This window comes from Poecilia formosa, unplaced genomic scaffold (genome assembly GCF_000485575.1).
Source record: "Poecilia formosa unplaced genomic scaffold, Poecilia_formosa-5.1.2 Scaffold13, whole genome shotgun sequence".
In the NCBI taxonomy this organism is placed as follows: Eukaryota; Metazoa; Chordata; class Actinopteri; order Cyprinodontiformes; family Poeciliidae; genus Poecilia; species Poecilia formosa.
This window is the reverse complement of record NW_006799952.1, coordinates 2,541,326-2,558,001: the sequence shown is the minus strand read 5'-3', so window position 1 is coordinate 2,558,001 and position 16,676 is coordinate 2,541,326. Positions and strand designations below refer to the sequence as shown.

Below are 16,676 nucleotides of genomic sequence, written 5' to 3'. Positions count from 1 at the left end.
AAGGTCCCCAAATAAAACTCCTTTTAGGGCCCAATATATCCTTAGGGAGAGTTTTACAATGATGAGGCTCAGTAAAATTTCCTCAGGAATTTGGTCTCCCATAACCTTATTTTACCCAAGACGTTACTTGTTTTAAGTAAAACTAACTGACATCTTCTTCAGGCTCAAAGGCTTGAACTGTAAAAATGAAAAGCAACGGCTTTCAGCAATGAAATTATAACCAAAGACAATGCCATAATAATTACACTTTCGGCTTATCTAAAGTCATACCAAACTTTATAGAAATTTTATAAGACCAAAGTTTACACAAGTAACGTTACAGCAAAGTTATGTCTTTTTTACTTGCGTTTGGGGCAGAAGAGATTAAAAATCCAGTCAGAAATACAACCCGGTGTCTCACAAATTTCTGCCAAAACAGCAGAAATAAAGTCACTTCAGGATCATAAGAAGTTTGTATCACTCACAGATTTTGAATAATTAAAACGTGTGCAGCATTTCTGAAAGGATAAATAAACTATGCAGAAGCAGAATCAGGTGCTTGCCTCATTTCGTTCGCATTTAAAAGGAGAGTGTTGTGTAAAATCAACTTTTTTGAGCTTTATGTCATGTTGTGGCGTTATCCCCTCCTCACAAACACACCTGGAGTGTTGCCTTGATTCTTTCATAAATGTTTGAGAAATCACTGGCAGCTAGTTTTGGGGTGCCAAAACGCTTCTTCACACAAAGGTACTTCTATGAAGCTCCTCCTTGGAGCTGCAGGGTCCATTGGAGCATCCGTCTCTCAGAGGATGCCTCCCCCACACCTTCTCCACTAAACTCCACCAGACTAGTGGCAGCAGTATTTATCAGACTCCAGCCATACTCGAGTTGTTAATTTACATGAGGCAGAGCACACCCTGGACAGGTCACCATTCCATCAAGGGGGAACAAAGATACAAAAAGAAAATCAGGGAATATTCTGGTGAAGAATGTCCAGCACTCTCCATCTACAAATCTCTGTCCCATACCTCCAATTTTCTGTAATAGAGTTTCACGACAGTGATCTGGTTTGGCCCTGGTTCCTGCAACTTCAATAGCAGAAGTAAAAGTACACATAGATAGCTAACTTGAAAGTGTCTTGGAGTGGAAATGCATCTTTTCTTCCTCTCTTTTTATTTGCTTGCTGTAAGAGGATTTGCAGAATAAAATGTCAAAACCGTCATAATTTCATAATCAGAAAACACTGAAGCTACAGTATTCAAAAGGCTCAATTATTCAAGCAAGACAATCATGAAAATAGATTGCTCTGTTAGTCTTAGATTCACATTCAATTCCTTAAAGTTACTGCCAGTCAGCAACAATGTGCAGCAGCATCAGATGAGACATTATGTCTGGCTAATATTTATTCAAAGCCATCTGAGGGGCTTCTTCTGTTTGTGTGTTTCTAATGAATAAAACACGATGTTTATCCTTCCTGTTTAACATTAAGTCCCCATGAACAGTCACAGGGACCAGGAGAATATTTACTTGTGTTTAGGACACCAGGGAGTTGGATTATCTGCTGGCGGCTTTGTAGTTTTCTGAAGCTTCCCCCTGTGTGACATGATCCAGAGAGAGCACTCTTATTTACTCTCAGGCCCTGTGTGCACAGCCCTGCGTATTGTTTGTTCCTATGTGCCACTACTCCTGAGGAGTATGCTCCAGCAGAGACAGATACAGAAAAGAGACACACTAAGTCTGTGATCATAATGTGGGATTGGGACGATGGAGTCCAGGAGGACAGACGTGAAGATGCTGTCAGAACAGACTGTTCTGTAAGAGAGATGGGTTTTTATATTGACACGGGAGACACGGAGTGTGGAAGTGGGCTTGCGGTACCTCGGAAGGTAAATTATCATTTCCACCGAAAGGTGGCGACATTGGGTTTTCTAATCGCGCAATTGAATCGGAGCAAACCCTCGCCCTGCTGTTTTCCACTCACTTCACATCATTACATCTGTTTCCGTTTATCTTTTTTTTTTTTTCTAATTAAATAAACAATGGATCTGCCGTTTGAAGAGACAGATAAGGAAAAACAACCTATTAAAACTTATGATGATATTTTGAATTACACAAAAGTTCAGCTTTAGAGATGGATTGTGATTGACTTACTAATTAACAATTTGGCTATAAAATGAATGAAATACATGTAAAACGGCAACATGCAAACTATGTAAAGTAAATGAGTTAAAGCAGTCTGGCTCCTCAGAGTGCTTTAGTAAAAAAAAAAAAAAAAAAAAAAACTTTTATTTCTGATGCATTTTAATGCTGTTAAATATCATTTGTTGCGATATAAAGTACTTTGAGGAGCTAAGATGAATGCATCCCAATTTTTAAAACTTACATAACGATATTAATAATTGTTCTAATTTTATGTCTGTTTCAGTTCAAAACGACAAAAAAAGACGACTGTTACTTTTTTTGAAATCATCCCATTGATAGACTCTGACAGTAAAAAAGAAAAAGAGAAAAAAACGTAACTTTTTCCTTCTATTATGCTAATTATGTTCATGGACTGGCGTGCTCATTGGCTGGGTCTCAGTCAATTTCATATTTCAGTCCTGACGTCAGGACGCCTATAAAACTAAGCAATGGTTTTTAACTCGTCGGCTGACTGATCTCTTTGAAAGAAAAAAAATCTATCAATCCTTGGGTGGAGTTTTTTTTTTTCTTCTTCTTCCTCCCATTCTCTACTAGGCAACTATTTGGCCGGGACACATACGTGAACCTCCTCAAATTGGCGCACTAATCCTAAAAGGAGCCATGAAGTGTTAAACGGTAGAAACAGAGAGAGCGGCGCTCAGACACCCGCACGCTGGGAGAGAGGGAGGAAACAGCGCTGCTCCAATGCGTCTGTGCAACACAGACTGAAGAGAGAGAGAAAAAAAACTTATCGACTCACAAAACCAGAACCTGCGCTGCGCAATTAGTGCGAGAGAACTCACTTTTCCTTCTGTTTTGAAGAAAATAAATAAAGAAATCAAGCTGGCTCAGTGCGTGTCTCAGCAGCCTACTTTGACAGGTGCTCCTCACCCCCTTTGGAGGACTGTCAACAGCAAGAGGATGGCATCAGAGCTGGCAATGAGCAACTCCGACCTGCCCACCAGTCCCCTGGCCATGGAATATGTTAATGACTTCGATCTGATGAAGTTTGAAGTGAAAAAGGAGCCGGTGGAGCCCGATCGCAGCATCAACCAGTGCAGCCGCCTGGTCGCCGGGGGATCCCTATCTTCCACCCCGATGAGCACGCCTTGCAGCTCGGTTCCCCCCTCTCCAAGCTTCTCGGCGCCCAGTCCGGGATCAGGGAGCGAACAGAAGACGCACTTGGAGGATTTCTACTGGATGACCGGGTACCAGCAGCAGCTGAACCCCGAGGCTCTGGGCTTTAGCCCAGAGGACGCCGTAGAGGCGCTGATCAGCAGCAGTCACCAGCTCCAAACCTTCGACGGCTATGCCAGAGGGCAGCAGTTCGGCGGAGCAGCCGGGGCGGGAGGCGCCATGGCCGGGGAGGAGATGGGATCAGCGGCCGCCGTGGTGTCCGCGGTCATCGCCGCTGCCGCGGCCCAGAACGGGGCTCCCCACCACCACCACCATCACCACCACCACCACCACAACAGGGCTCACCATCCCTCCTCCGGGTCCCAGTCCGGCGGCGGCGCGGGGGGCAACCACCAGCACCTGCGCCTGGAGGAGCGCTTCTCGGACGAGCAGCTGGTCACCATGTCGGTGCGGGAACTGAACCGGCAGCTCCGGGGGGTCAGCAAGGAAGAGGTGATCCGTCTGAAACAGAAGAGGAGGACACTAAAGAACAGAGGCTATGCGCAGTCCTGTCGGTACAAGCGCGTCCAGCAGCGGCACGTCCTGGAGGGTGAGAAGACGCAGCTCATGCAGCAGGTGGACCACCTCAAGCAGGAGATCTCCCGGCTGGCCAGGGAGAGGGACGCCTACAAGGAGAAATACGAGAAGCTGATCAGCACCGGCTTCAGAGAAAACGGAGGCTCCAGCAGTGACAACAACCCTTCATCTCCGGAGTTTTTCATGTGAGTGTCGGCGCTGAAAAAAAGTTTGTAATACGCGAACTTCACACTGAAACACAAAGAAAACTTTTAGATTGCGCAAAACTAAAAAAAAAAAAAAAGAAAAGAAAAGAAAAGACGGTTGAGTGTGTGGGTTTGATCGAAGCTGTTTGTTAAATCTGCTTTAGTTTAAGGCAAATAAAAAAAATGTTTCTGTCATTTCAACTTCATTTACATGTCAAAGCGAGGATTTTTATTTGATTTTTATTTAATCATCTTTAAAAGACATCATAAATAAATAGTTCCGACACATTTTCAAGAATTCAAGTCCGCTTCTTAATGTTTCTTTACAGACATTTTGTGCAGAGCTATCTGCCCAGCGCCTCTTTCTGCGCCTCTTCTTTTACCCAAATTTGTTGATTGGGAAAAATTTAAAAATATATATATATAAAATTCCCAGGCTCGGTAGCTTCATTTTATGTTTATTTTAAATGTATTTGAACATAAATGATCTCATTGTCACGTCATTCATTTGAATTGTATTGTGGGAAATATCCAAACTCTGTCATATCAGAAGTTTGGAGACTGCGGTGAGAAAGTGAAACCATGCATGCTGGTCATGTTCGGATGCTATTTTAAATGTTCTTTTTCAATGTTTTTTTTTTTTTTTTTCCTTTTTGTTTTGTGAACTTGTGTGTATTTGTTGCATTGCTCAGAACCATTACTTAATATTTAAAGTTCTCTGCGGCCAAGACTTTGGCTTCTGTCGGAGCCACATGGGGAATATGACTGTGAAGCAACTTTGTACTCAGTATTGATTTATACGAAAGGCCCAACAGAAAACACAGAGGGTGATCTCACAGAATATCCTTCCATGATTAACAAACAGGCACAAAGGATTAATCAACAGGTGGGACTGATGGTAAAATACTAAATCGGGAAACATAAAAGCCGCTTTAATTAGACAAAAAGAACAGTTCATTTGTTGCAACAAAAATAATTGTGTTTGCCTTTTATTAATCAAAAATACTGAATAATATTCAGAACACTGCGGGTGTTTTTAATTAAGCAAACCGAAATGTTTTAAAGTCAACGTGCAGAATCCATTCATTTATCACCCATCAATAAACCTTCATGAATGGAAAACTAATTAATTCTCTTGATCATCCTTTTTATTTGTTCTGTTCAGTTTTCATGTTATCTGTCTCAGTGTTTTCAAAGGCGCGTCACACACACACGCACACGCATACACACACAGCATTTTTGTTTCAGTTTCTGACTGAAACTGAAACGTAACTAGAGATAAAAAAAAAGAAATAAAGTTCAGATGTCACTAAGTGGTTAACTCATTTGTTTATACGCATGTAAATTATGATGAAGAACTAACGCTAATGTTAAACGCATGGTGCGTAAAATGACAGCTCCGGGATAAACTCCTGCTTAAGCATCAAGCTGCAGATTATGAAGTCATTTATTTTAATTTACATACATTTTATAATCCAAACAAATTGTTACTAAAAGGCTTTGTTTCAGTGGAGAAATTGATATGTTTTTTTTTTCCTTTCACAATAAATCAAATGGAAAATAAAATTGACGGCCTAAACCTGTTGCTCAAAACCACAAAAGGAAAAATCTCTTAAATAAAAAAAAAAATAAGCCGCAAACATAAAATAATAATAAAAAAGAAAAACAATCATTTTGTCCCATGAATGGATATCCGTGCTCCAGGGTTTCAGATGAAGGCAACGTTAATGATTGATTTTAGAGTAAACTTGTACTTTTTCCTGCTCCACTAGTTGAATACAGTTTTTATGGAGTCCCTCTTTTTCAGACTGGCAGCACGCGGAGCTGTTAGTGACGAGAAAGCTTTTCGTGTAGATGAAAGAAAACCTATATTTTGCAAAACCGAATATTAATTTTTTACATTAAAAAAAAAGTAAATCCGAGACGTTGCAAATTAAAACTACGCTAAGTCTTTTTGACAAAGTTATGTGCAATACTTAACATTTCCGACACGCCAGTGCAACTAGTACAATGTAGTAACCACTATGTCAACTCGTCTTCCCAAAACTTTTTTTTATGCCATTTTGGCCAGTAGAAACGCTGAATAAAATTAAAAAAAAAAAAAAAAGCAGGTGGTCGCAGGGATTAGGATTTTCAGCAGCGGACAGGTTTCTGAATTCAGCTTCATGCAGAGGGTTTCAGTTCTGTTCCACCTTAAAGAGCAGCACTAAGATCAAGGCTGAACGGGCTCTGAACTGTGGTGCTGTGCAAAACCAACCCATTCTGTTTCAAACCGTTGTGGTTATGATAAGCAGTGTGTTACAGGAGAGAAACTGTCTTATATCTCCCCGCAGAGCCGATTACCTCAATTATTAAAAAAAATAATAATAATAAAAAAATCACACAAATTTTAGGACAGATTTTTTCAGAACAACTCAACCATAAACTGCAGGCCATCCTGACCATTCCTTGTGTGCTTCACCTCTGCATCACTGCCTCCCATGAAAGCCCAAACTGATGAAGAATCCTCTCCTGCAGGAATATTTGTCTGTGATTTTTTTATTTTTTTTTTAAAGGGAGTGAGAGACAACAGAAATGCTGGCTGCCATCCTGCTTCCTTTCAAATGATAAACGATCAGAGATGCACACTAGCTGAGAGGAGAGGGCCTTTTAGTGAGCATGTCCACTAATTTATGGCCCCCCTATCTGATTAGGTCAATATAGTGAGCTATTTAATTACATTTGTGTTATAACCCCTGGAACTGCACGGAGACACTGTGAGTCTTTCATGTCACCTTTCCTTCTGAGATGGCGACAGGATCAGTTCAGTTATTCATGAACGTCTAGTTTGAGCTTCTCATGTGGACAACAGGAGATCTGCTGTATGGTGGTTTGCACAGGTGAAGATTTGCTGATCATTGCAAGCTGCTGTGGAAATTCTGTAGGATGTGTTTTTTTTTGTTTTGTTTTTTTTATTGTTGCTCACTTTGACCTCTAGTCACACCAAGGGCCAGGAGAGCTCAGTAGCACTGATTTCGCTTCCTGTAGCTGAAAGAGGGCAGGAGGCACAGGAAGCAAACATTTCAGAGCTTCCTCTGCCGCGTCCTCCTTTCGCCGCCTTCTAGTTCACGGAAAAGCATGCACATGCAGAGCACAGACATGGTGCATTATTAATCCCGTCATTATGAACTGTAATTCTATTCTCAGGCTTGGTATATTGACTTCTGCGCTGTGATCATTTGCAGTCTGTCCAATGATTAGGTTATTAAAGATAATGTAGTTGTCTGCTGTCACAATATTGGTCTCTTCTCTTTCAGGTCAACTATGGGAAATCACTTTGAAATTTATCAGTATTGACATTTGAATCATCATCATGTGCTTTGCTTTAATGTCTCAGAATTAGTAAGACAAAGGATGTGGTCGTCTGTCGAGTGTCTGTTTGTGTGCGGGGGCTCAGTAGGCAGCGAGCAAGGTCTTATGTGTGACCTTGTGGTGGAGGGGTGTCCATGTGCTTTAGCTTAAGCGTATTAAATCTGAAGGAACGGGTCAGTTTATCATGACGCCGAGGAATTTTCTCGCTTTATCTTTACCATCTTTGAAGAATGTTCATCTAAACTCAAAAGCAGGTACCTGTTCATTTTTTCCTTTAGCAGAATCAAAATGATCCAACCTGGAAAAAATAAAAAATAATAATAATTGCTTCTCATGGCAAAAGATTCGCCACAGATTTAACTCCACGCTCCTGACTTTAAATTTAAAAAGAGTTCACATCAATGTGAAAATACACTTTGCAGCAGTAGGAGTCACAAAGCGATATTTATTGAATTTCTGTTCCCTGATTCCAACCCCCCGCCAACCCCCCACTCCCAGACAATAACCACCAAACCCAAAGGGTTAAAAACAAATTCGCATTCAAAAGAGGAAACGTTTTCAATCTTTTCCACTCAATCTGCATCTGCATCACTCCACGCGATAAACATTTACATTTAAAGTGATTTAAATCAGCTGCATTCATGTTCCTCTGTGCTCCGTCTATCATCCAGCTCTGTCAGAGGCAGAGCTGCTCCCTCCCCTCGCCCTCTTGTTGTGTCCTGAGTTATGTCATTTATTTGAAACCCCAATAATTTACCTCTTCCCCATCCCATCGCAGCTGTGCATGAGCAAAGAATGCCACGGCTGTAAACACGGCTTTCTTCTTGCCTGTAGATGCCTTGTGTGATATTTGTTTTCCTTGCGAGCGGAAGGCATTGTGAGGGAAATTTAATTGTCTGGGTCTGGATTTGTGGTTCTCTGCAGCCAGATTTGCATTTATGTGTATGCAAGAAGCTGTGATTGGAATGCACAGCTGGAGAGCAAGAGTGATGATTTGGGTAAATAAAATCAGAGTAGCTTAAGTTTCAGAGCACAGAGGCTGTGGAAAGTTCTGGGAGATGCAGACAGCATGGTCGGCATGCTCGAGTTTGTGTCATGCAGGGTGGAGCTGGAGCCGAGCTGGAGCTGAGCCCGACCTTTGTGTATTTTACCTGCATCTCAATGAAGCGAGGGGTGATTTACCCTTCCTCTGCAGGCAGCCTCTCCCTTGGCCAGTCAAACAGACATTGATCTCTTTCTCAGGCAAGGTGACCTGCTGCGTTGTTCAGCCACTTCCAGAGTCTCGCCTCTCTCTTTCATTTGTACCTGGGAAAGGCCTTGACCCCAAACAAGGCTGCCATGTCCAAGCCATCTGCACGTGGGCCTCTGCTATGTGAGCGTGTGGCTGTTTGAGTTAGGAAGAGAGGGCACACAAAGTGGAAATGTGTGCACACGCTTGTATAAAGGCGCCCATATGTAGACATGTAATTCTCAGGCCGCTTTATTTGTTAATAGATTAAATTATCCGGGTTTACTTTACAAACTTTGAACAAAATACAGTTAGTGTTATGGGAGTCAGTCAGGTGGAGGGCCTGGTGAGTTTCTAGCTGACAGTCCTTCCAGGTACTGCAGATCAGAGACTGGGAACTCCTCTGCAGCTCCATGGGTCAGAGTCCATCTGACGGCTGTATGAATCGGATTACAGAGAAGTAAATGGTTTTCATTGTTGCTTAAAGATGGATAGAGGGGCGTTAAAAGTTTTCAGCACTTAATTGCTTCAATTCTCAAACCAATAAAAAAAAAAAACATTTAAAAAAATTATCATGAGATTTATTGACTTTTTTTAATTGACAATCATCTCTGATGCAGTAAATAAAAAAACAAAGATTAATAGTAATTATGCTATTACTACATCATAATTTGTAAATAATTCACTAAAACTGTGACTGTACCTCATATGGGTTCAAATCTTTCAAATACTGCAACATGTAGTTTGATATGAAGTTTTGAATTTGAAGATGAATTGACTTCATGTTAAATATAAATGTGTGTGAGTGTCCTTGTGTGTTTGAACGCATCATGTGGTTTTTGAAACTGAGGGGGGAGAAGAAGAAACTTAAGACTCTTACTTGCAACAAAGTTGTTCCCAGATTTGCAGGTTTTTAAATACACATTCTTGTTTGTGCGTCTTTCATCACCTAATTAAAAATGGAACCGTTGCCATAAACAAACATATATGTGCACATTTACTTTCAGTTAATATTGTTTTACATGTGCATCCAGCTGTTGTATGAAGACCGAGATCTGTAGGCAGGTTTGTCGGTCCATCATAGGGCAGGTCACCATGCACACACACGCACACACACATACCGAGGAGCATTTGGAAGAACGCAGGGAGAACCTGCAAACTCCCTGTAGAAAGGAGGTCAGGCCGAGATTGATGCATCTTGCAATGCAACAATGCTAAACACTGCACCACACTGAGAGGAAATATATGCATTTCCTTATGAAATGTACTTTTGAAATATCCTTAGGAAGTCATTACCTTGCAGCTGTGTGGAACTTTATACCTCTTTGTATCTTCAGCTTAAGTTAATTTGAAAAGAAACAGTTGTTTGGATTTTAAATATATCATTGCTACGACACTAAACTTTCTGCAGTATTTGTTTTGTACATTTTTGAAATTAAGCTTCCCCACATTAATGTTAAATCCGACACTAAAAGCTGAATTTCACTGCTATTGAATTAATGTGTCCTTCCCTCCTTAAGACTAATTCTTATTTTGTTCTTTTTGTAGGACGTCGAGAAAATTCCTCCATCTGTGATAGAGAGCTGTGCTTTCTTGGCCCCACCAGCCTGGAGATTGCGGTAACACATCCCTTTTTTTTATTTTTTATTTTTGTATTTTACAAAAAGCGTGTCTTTTGTAGAAAGTATTCTTCCCTATGTGGTATTTTAAACGGGAGAAAATGAAAAACGAAAACACATTTTCAAGAAAATGCTTGGTCTACATAAAACAAACACTGACAAACAGGATTTAGGTGCATAACACAATTTACTTTATTTCTGTTGTTTTATACTAAGTTTGGATCTAAGCTCCAGCTGCAGTATTATCATTATTTTTAGTTTTAATTCACTTATTCATTTACTAGTATGACATCCAAATTCCCTTTTATTTAAACTCTTCCTATGCAAAGTGTTTTGGGCTCTAACAGTCCCTGAATGACAGAGGCTGACATGCACAGCACTCATGGGATGAGACCAAAACCTTTCCCCTCTCCTCTGACCTCCCATGACTTCCTTCTTCCTCTGTGCTCGCAGTGCGAAGGAGAAAAAGAACAAAAAAGCCCTGGACATTATTTTTATCTGGAGCTGACAAAGAGATGGATGGATGGTGGGACTGATGGAGTGAGAAAGGGAAAGCAAGGACTACTGTTTTTTTTTTGTTTGTTTTTTTTTTTGCCGTCTGACATTTCCAGTAGAAAAACTAAGTAGATGGAAGAGGCCACGCGGCAAAGAGCAGCAGAGAAAGGGAGCAAAGCTGGAAGGAAGTCGGAACAAAGTTAAGGAGCTGAGGGATTGAGAGAAAAGGAAAGGCACCTGGAATCCCACGTCAGAATGAAGGGGTGAGGGATGAATGGCAGGAGGGCTCCTGGCCGAGGATGCAGACAGACAGGCAGGGTAACCAGAGGCAAGCGGTGACCTTCTCTGCTGCTGGAGGATCGAAGGCTTTATTTAAAGGCCTGGTCAATGCTGGGTGCTGCTGAGGTATCAGACTTGCAGTCAGGCGACTCATCACCACTGTAATACAACTCTCTAATGCCAACCCCCTCTCCAACACACACACACACACACACACACACACACACGCAGACACAGGACAGGACACTCTCTGGACACCTCAGGTTTTAGCTCATGCATTTAAAAGGCTGGACAGTGGAAAACTACCGCATCAGCATCAGCTAATTTTACTGTGCAGCTGCCAGCATACTCTGCTTTCCTCATGTGTTCTGCTTGCAAAGCACATGCATATTCGTTTTTTTGTTGTTGTTTGTTTTTTTAACACACTTCATCAAAAGTCCCTCTTTTTTATACAGATGAACAGTTGAAAGCGTTGGAAGCGCTGACAGCATGTAGGCAGGTGCTGAAAGAATTGAAAATCAGGCAGAAAACAGGGAAGCAATGCAGGATTCCTGCATCTGTGTGCGCGCGTGTTGGTGTGTGTGTGTGCGTGTGTGTGTGTGTGTGTGTGTGCGCGCGCGGTACGGTTTCGCGTTCGCTTGTGTGTGCCTGCAGCATTAGGACACCTGCATGCTTCAGCACTTTCTTGCTGTCAGGAGCGCTGAGGTCACAGGGAGGGGAGTGGAGAGGGCACATTAGAAGGAAGCTCCAGAGCCCACGCCCACCCACCCAGCAGGCCTCCTCCTCTCCTTCGGTACCACCCTCCATCCCTATTTTCTTTTCTTTTATCCACCGTCATCTCTCCTCACGCAACTCACCGTCTCCTCACTGTGACAGGGTGAGTCGGCCACTTGGGTGAGGAGGGACGGGGGCGTCGGGGGCGGAGGTGCCTCTGTGGCTGACAGCAGGCAGGTCAGGTTTGTGTAGCAGCAGAGGAAGGACACGTTCCCATGTCATAGTGTGCATCAAGTAAAAGGAAAGAGAATATATTTTTACATGTTATTACCTACATTGTGGATACATCCATTCATCTTCAGAAAGTGTTGTATTCATTTTGGGGCTTTTAATGAAGCATTTGGACTCAACTAACACCATAACATGCAACTCTGATAAAAATGTAGATTCAAAATTACACATAGAAACTCAAATAAATTACCCATATAAACATCTAGAAATCAGTTAAGTATGAGAGAGCCCACTCCAGAGAAACCGCACATTTGTGTAGCCTTTTTTCAAAGTCCTGGCATAATTCTGATTGAATATTTGATCATGTTTCACATCAGAAAGGTCAGCATTCATTTAAACTGATCAGATTCCTACCACTGATTTGGCTTTTCAGCAAAGCCTTTAGTTCAGGACTCATCCAGAAGCTTCATGTTAGCCCGTTTCATCATTTCCAAAAACAGTTTTAATATATGTTTGAAATCATTTTCCTTTTGGAACAATCAGCTGTGTCCAATTTTCAACCATGCAGTCACTGACTAGAGGTAAAGTAGAGCAATTAGAGGAAGTCATTCTTTGTCACTAGCTGTTTCATTCACTTTTTACAATGCATCAATATAACTTACAGTGAAATAGCCATAATTTTATTGTGACTTTGGTGCAACTCCAATATTATTAGTGGCCACAACATTTGGCTGCAACTTACAAAAAATTCTAAAGGCACCTCTGGATGGCTGCATAAGGAGAGGTTTGCACATTCTGCACTGAATTTATACTTAATCATCTAAAACTTATTAAAATCTAAGTTATATGGTTTACCATCATTCTGTCCTAGAGAAACAGCAGCCCAAATAAAGCACAAAACAGGCATGAACTTTAGATATGTATCTCTCTCACTTCCACCTACTTTGCTGTGGATGTAAAACATTTCTTCCATGTGCTGTGCAGTAGCCAGAGATCATTGTAAAATTTCAACCTTCTTAGGAACTTTTAAATTAACTACACAAACAGTAATCACGTTTCTGTTAAAGTCAGAGTGCAGTGTTGGAATAAAAGTCTTGCCAGTTTCTGAAGAGAAATCTCGATCAAACCGGCTGATTTTAGGTGGAAAACAACACATATCAAGGTGTTGCTCACACAAACCTCCAACTCTGAACTGTCATTTATGAAACACTGCTGAATCCTTTTGTGTTGTGGATTCAGGAGGGAGGATTTACTCCTTCCACCGAGTGACATACTTCACTTCTCCTTACCAACTGGGTTATATATAACCACCACCACCTCGCATTGGGCGACTCATTACACCGGCATGGTTTTTGGTAGTGACATAGACGTCATCCCTCTATTCGTAAAACCCAGAAGACAAGGAGGACATGAACAGGATGTATGCTCATTATACGAGCTCATCTGGAAAAGAGAGGGAGCAAGCAGAACTGTGTTCTGAAATCCAGAAAACGGGAGGGGAAAAGAGTCCACCTCCCCTCTTGTTAAGTTCCACAAGTTAAACAGTCGTGCTTAGAGTTGGATTGTTTTTAAAAATGTCTACATTTTTCTATTCAGAACTGGTGATACTTGAGCAGAACGCGTCAGCCCGGAGCTAAACCTTTAAACACCAACCCTTCTCTTTTTTGAAATGATGCTAACGACATTTTTTTTCCCCCTCTCGGTTCTTTCAGCTTGTTAGATCCAAAATGTGTTGTTTTATTCAAAGATAATTAGCTGCAAAGCTCTTCCCATGAAGTGGGAATGCGTACGTGTGTGTGTGGAGTTTGCGTGGGAGCCTCCGAGCTTCTGTTGTCCTTGGGTTGTGACTGAGAGAGGAACTGGAGATGAGCCGGAGGTTAGCGTGGTATTTTGTATTCACCTGAATCACAGCAGCCCAGGGCCTTCCTCATCAGCCTACAGTCTCTTTCTCTTCACACATTCACACAAAAAGCACACGCTTCTTCCTCCCCTCTTCTCCCTCAGCGTCGCCATCGTCTCCTCTGTTCTCCTCCCTGTGGTGACCGCCCTATTGCAACCTGCTTAGCGTTGCACCCAGTGTCTAATTGAATTCCAACGCTCGGGCGCTAGCTCCTGATGCCACAGAGATGTTAACATGGCATAATACTAACAGTCCTCGGGACGTGTTTCGACACCCTTCTCCTAAAGAGAAAATTAGCGCTAACCTACAGTGGCAGCGCATGATTTATTCAAAGCTCCAAACTACGTCTTCTGTTTCCCCTAAAGGATCGTCTTTTATAGCCGTCAGCGAATCAGCACTTCTAATACACACATGGAGCACATGTACTCTCACGGTTCAGCCCAAGAGCATCCATTGTCCCTTTTATATAAATGTGTCTGCTGCTCTCTCCGCATCCATATTGCCGGCAACGCCGTCCATCCGCTCTCCCTGACACCCTCACTTTTATTCCTCGGCTCTCAGACACAAGCTCTGGGCTTTAATGGCACATATTTCCTGGGCCAGGCTGAAACAGGATGCGTCTTCTCCTTGTTAGCTTGATAAATAACCGGGCTGCAGAGAAAGTGCTGAATTTTAGCTTTCAGCCTCTATTTTGTGCTGGATGACATTAATTTTAAGTGCTGAGAAGGAGCTAACTAATACAGACAAATAAATAAGAGGGGTGGGGGGGGGAGTAGGGAAGGTGCAGAGGTGTTGGAGTCATTGCTGCCCCCCAACTACCTCCTTCCCCCCCCACCCGTTACCTGTTTATGCAGTGGCATTCATAAATGCAATATGCAAACCTGCAAAAATAAAAAGAACTCACAAGTGGTGCAAAACTAAGCGTGCACACTTACTTTCCAAATAGATGTGCTTTAAAGTGCAAAATCCCCTTATCCTATTATAAGTTCAGCTCCCTGCCGCTCAGTCAATCAGAAAAACCGCATGTTTATCTTTCCACTCTGCCCCTCTTATCCTCTCTTTCAGTCCTCCTGAAAGCGTCATTAATGTGGTGGTTGGATCACAGCGTACAACACTCTGGGTAAATTGTATTTATATGAGCATATAGGGGAGACAAAACAGAGATTAGCACTGAGTAGCTCATTAGTTGCAATCTAAATAGTGAGAGCAATACTGGAGGAAATTAATTGCTCTTTCAGAAAAAGTAAAGCTGGAATATTGTTCGCTGCATCACTTCAAATAAGCTTGTTTATTATTAATAATAGTATTTATAGAAATTGTGGCATCCATGTAAATAAATGGCACAAAAAAAAACACAGCAAAAGGCTTGAGAGCTGCACAATGTGTAAATAAAAGAACAACAACGACAAAAATACTATGTGAATTTACTCTGCCTTGCAAAGGATTCAACCTGCTTGAACTTATTCGCATTTTCTCACATTACAACAAAAATCTTTGGGGAATATTAGGACTTTATGTTAAGGCGAATTAGAGCGTGGTTATGAAGTGGAAGAAAAATGGCACACACTTTTCTCAAAAATCTAAACAAATTTGTCTTGCATTTGTTTAACCACTTCATTTTCACACCCTGAAGTAAAATCCAGTTTATACTTTATTCTCTTTACTATAAACTAAATGCGGGACATGGAAGACATGAAAAACAAGGTGATCTGGTTGGATAAAACCAAAACTGAACTTTTTGATCTACATGCAAAGCCCTAAATACACAGCCAAAGCTACAGTGAAATTGTATAGATGAGGTATATCAAAGCATATTCATGCATTAAAACGGCCCAGTCAAAGTTCTTACCTAAATACAGCTGTGACATTAGTCACTCCTGCTCTTTCTTCGATCTGAATGAGCTAGAGATGATTTGCAAAGCCAAATGGTGAAAAATGTCAGTATTGGCTAAATATAAACCTACGGCACAATTTTGCTCATTTTATTTGAGAAAAACATTATTTGAAACCACTTTAATCTGCCGAACATGTAAAAAAAGCAGTGTTTGCATTAGAGAGAGCTTTTATCAGCTCCCCTAAATGTTACATGTTTAGGTCCGGTGTTACTTTCGTTTCTCTATAAAGTCTGCATGAGCTGCACACACAAACTGCTGCTTATAATATCACACGATGACACCTCATGCATTATTTTAACAATGTATGGTGCGGTGAGTAAAAAGGTCAGTGGATGGGAACTGGCTTCATGTAACAATAAGATGCATAACCTGAGCACTGCAGACCCTTCAGTCAGCACCTTGCTGCAACAGCACAGTGAGGAAGAAAAATATGCGAGTCGAAGTGTTGGAGTCCACTGTGGTCCGGATGTCTGTGTGTGTTTGACTCGCCATTTGAGTGGGACCGCAGTGAAGCGGCTCACAACAATAGATGTACTCGGTCTATCATTATTGATTGTAGGATGTTTTTTTTTTTTCTCTTTTGCCCTTTACCTCATTTTGATAAATATATGTTTTTATTATGATAGCATTCGAAAGCCAGAGCTCAAACTGTGGTTCCTTTTCAAAGTGCTGCTTTTATTAGATCAAATCTATTTTTGTCAGTATCTGAACACGCTGTAGCTCTGCAGATGCCATGCAAGCGTTTGTGTGTTTCTGTTTGCGATGCAGGGTTTAATTTCCAGGCCGTATTTGTCACATGCTGTCAGGTTGTGGTCACATGACCGCATGAACCACTGGCAACAATTAAGGCAGATAAATCACTCATTTACAGGAAGAGAAGGAGGGAGAAAGTGTGTTTGTGTGTTG

The 16,676-nt window shown here is 41.6% G+C and overlaps 1 protein-coding gene across 1 annotated transcript in view; it reads left to right on the top strand.

Moving 5' to 3' along the window:
- The first annotated feature begins 2,627 nt into the window (after positions 1-2,627).
- mafb (MAF bZIP transcription factor b) overlaps positions 2,628-16,676 on the top strand; it is a 48,570-nt gene continuing 34,521 nt past the window's right edge. Inside the window, exons 1-2 of the mRNA XM_007545610.2 lie at positions 2,628-4,058; positions 10,186-10,256. Coding sequence (XP_007545672.1) covers positions 3,082-4,058; positions 10,186-10,213 — 1,005 coding nt within the window. The 5' untranslated portion in view covers positions 2,628-3,081 and the 3' untranslated portion in view covers positions 10,214-10,256. The remainder of the gene's footprint in view (positions 4,059-10,185; positions 10,257-16,676) is intronic.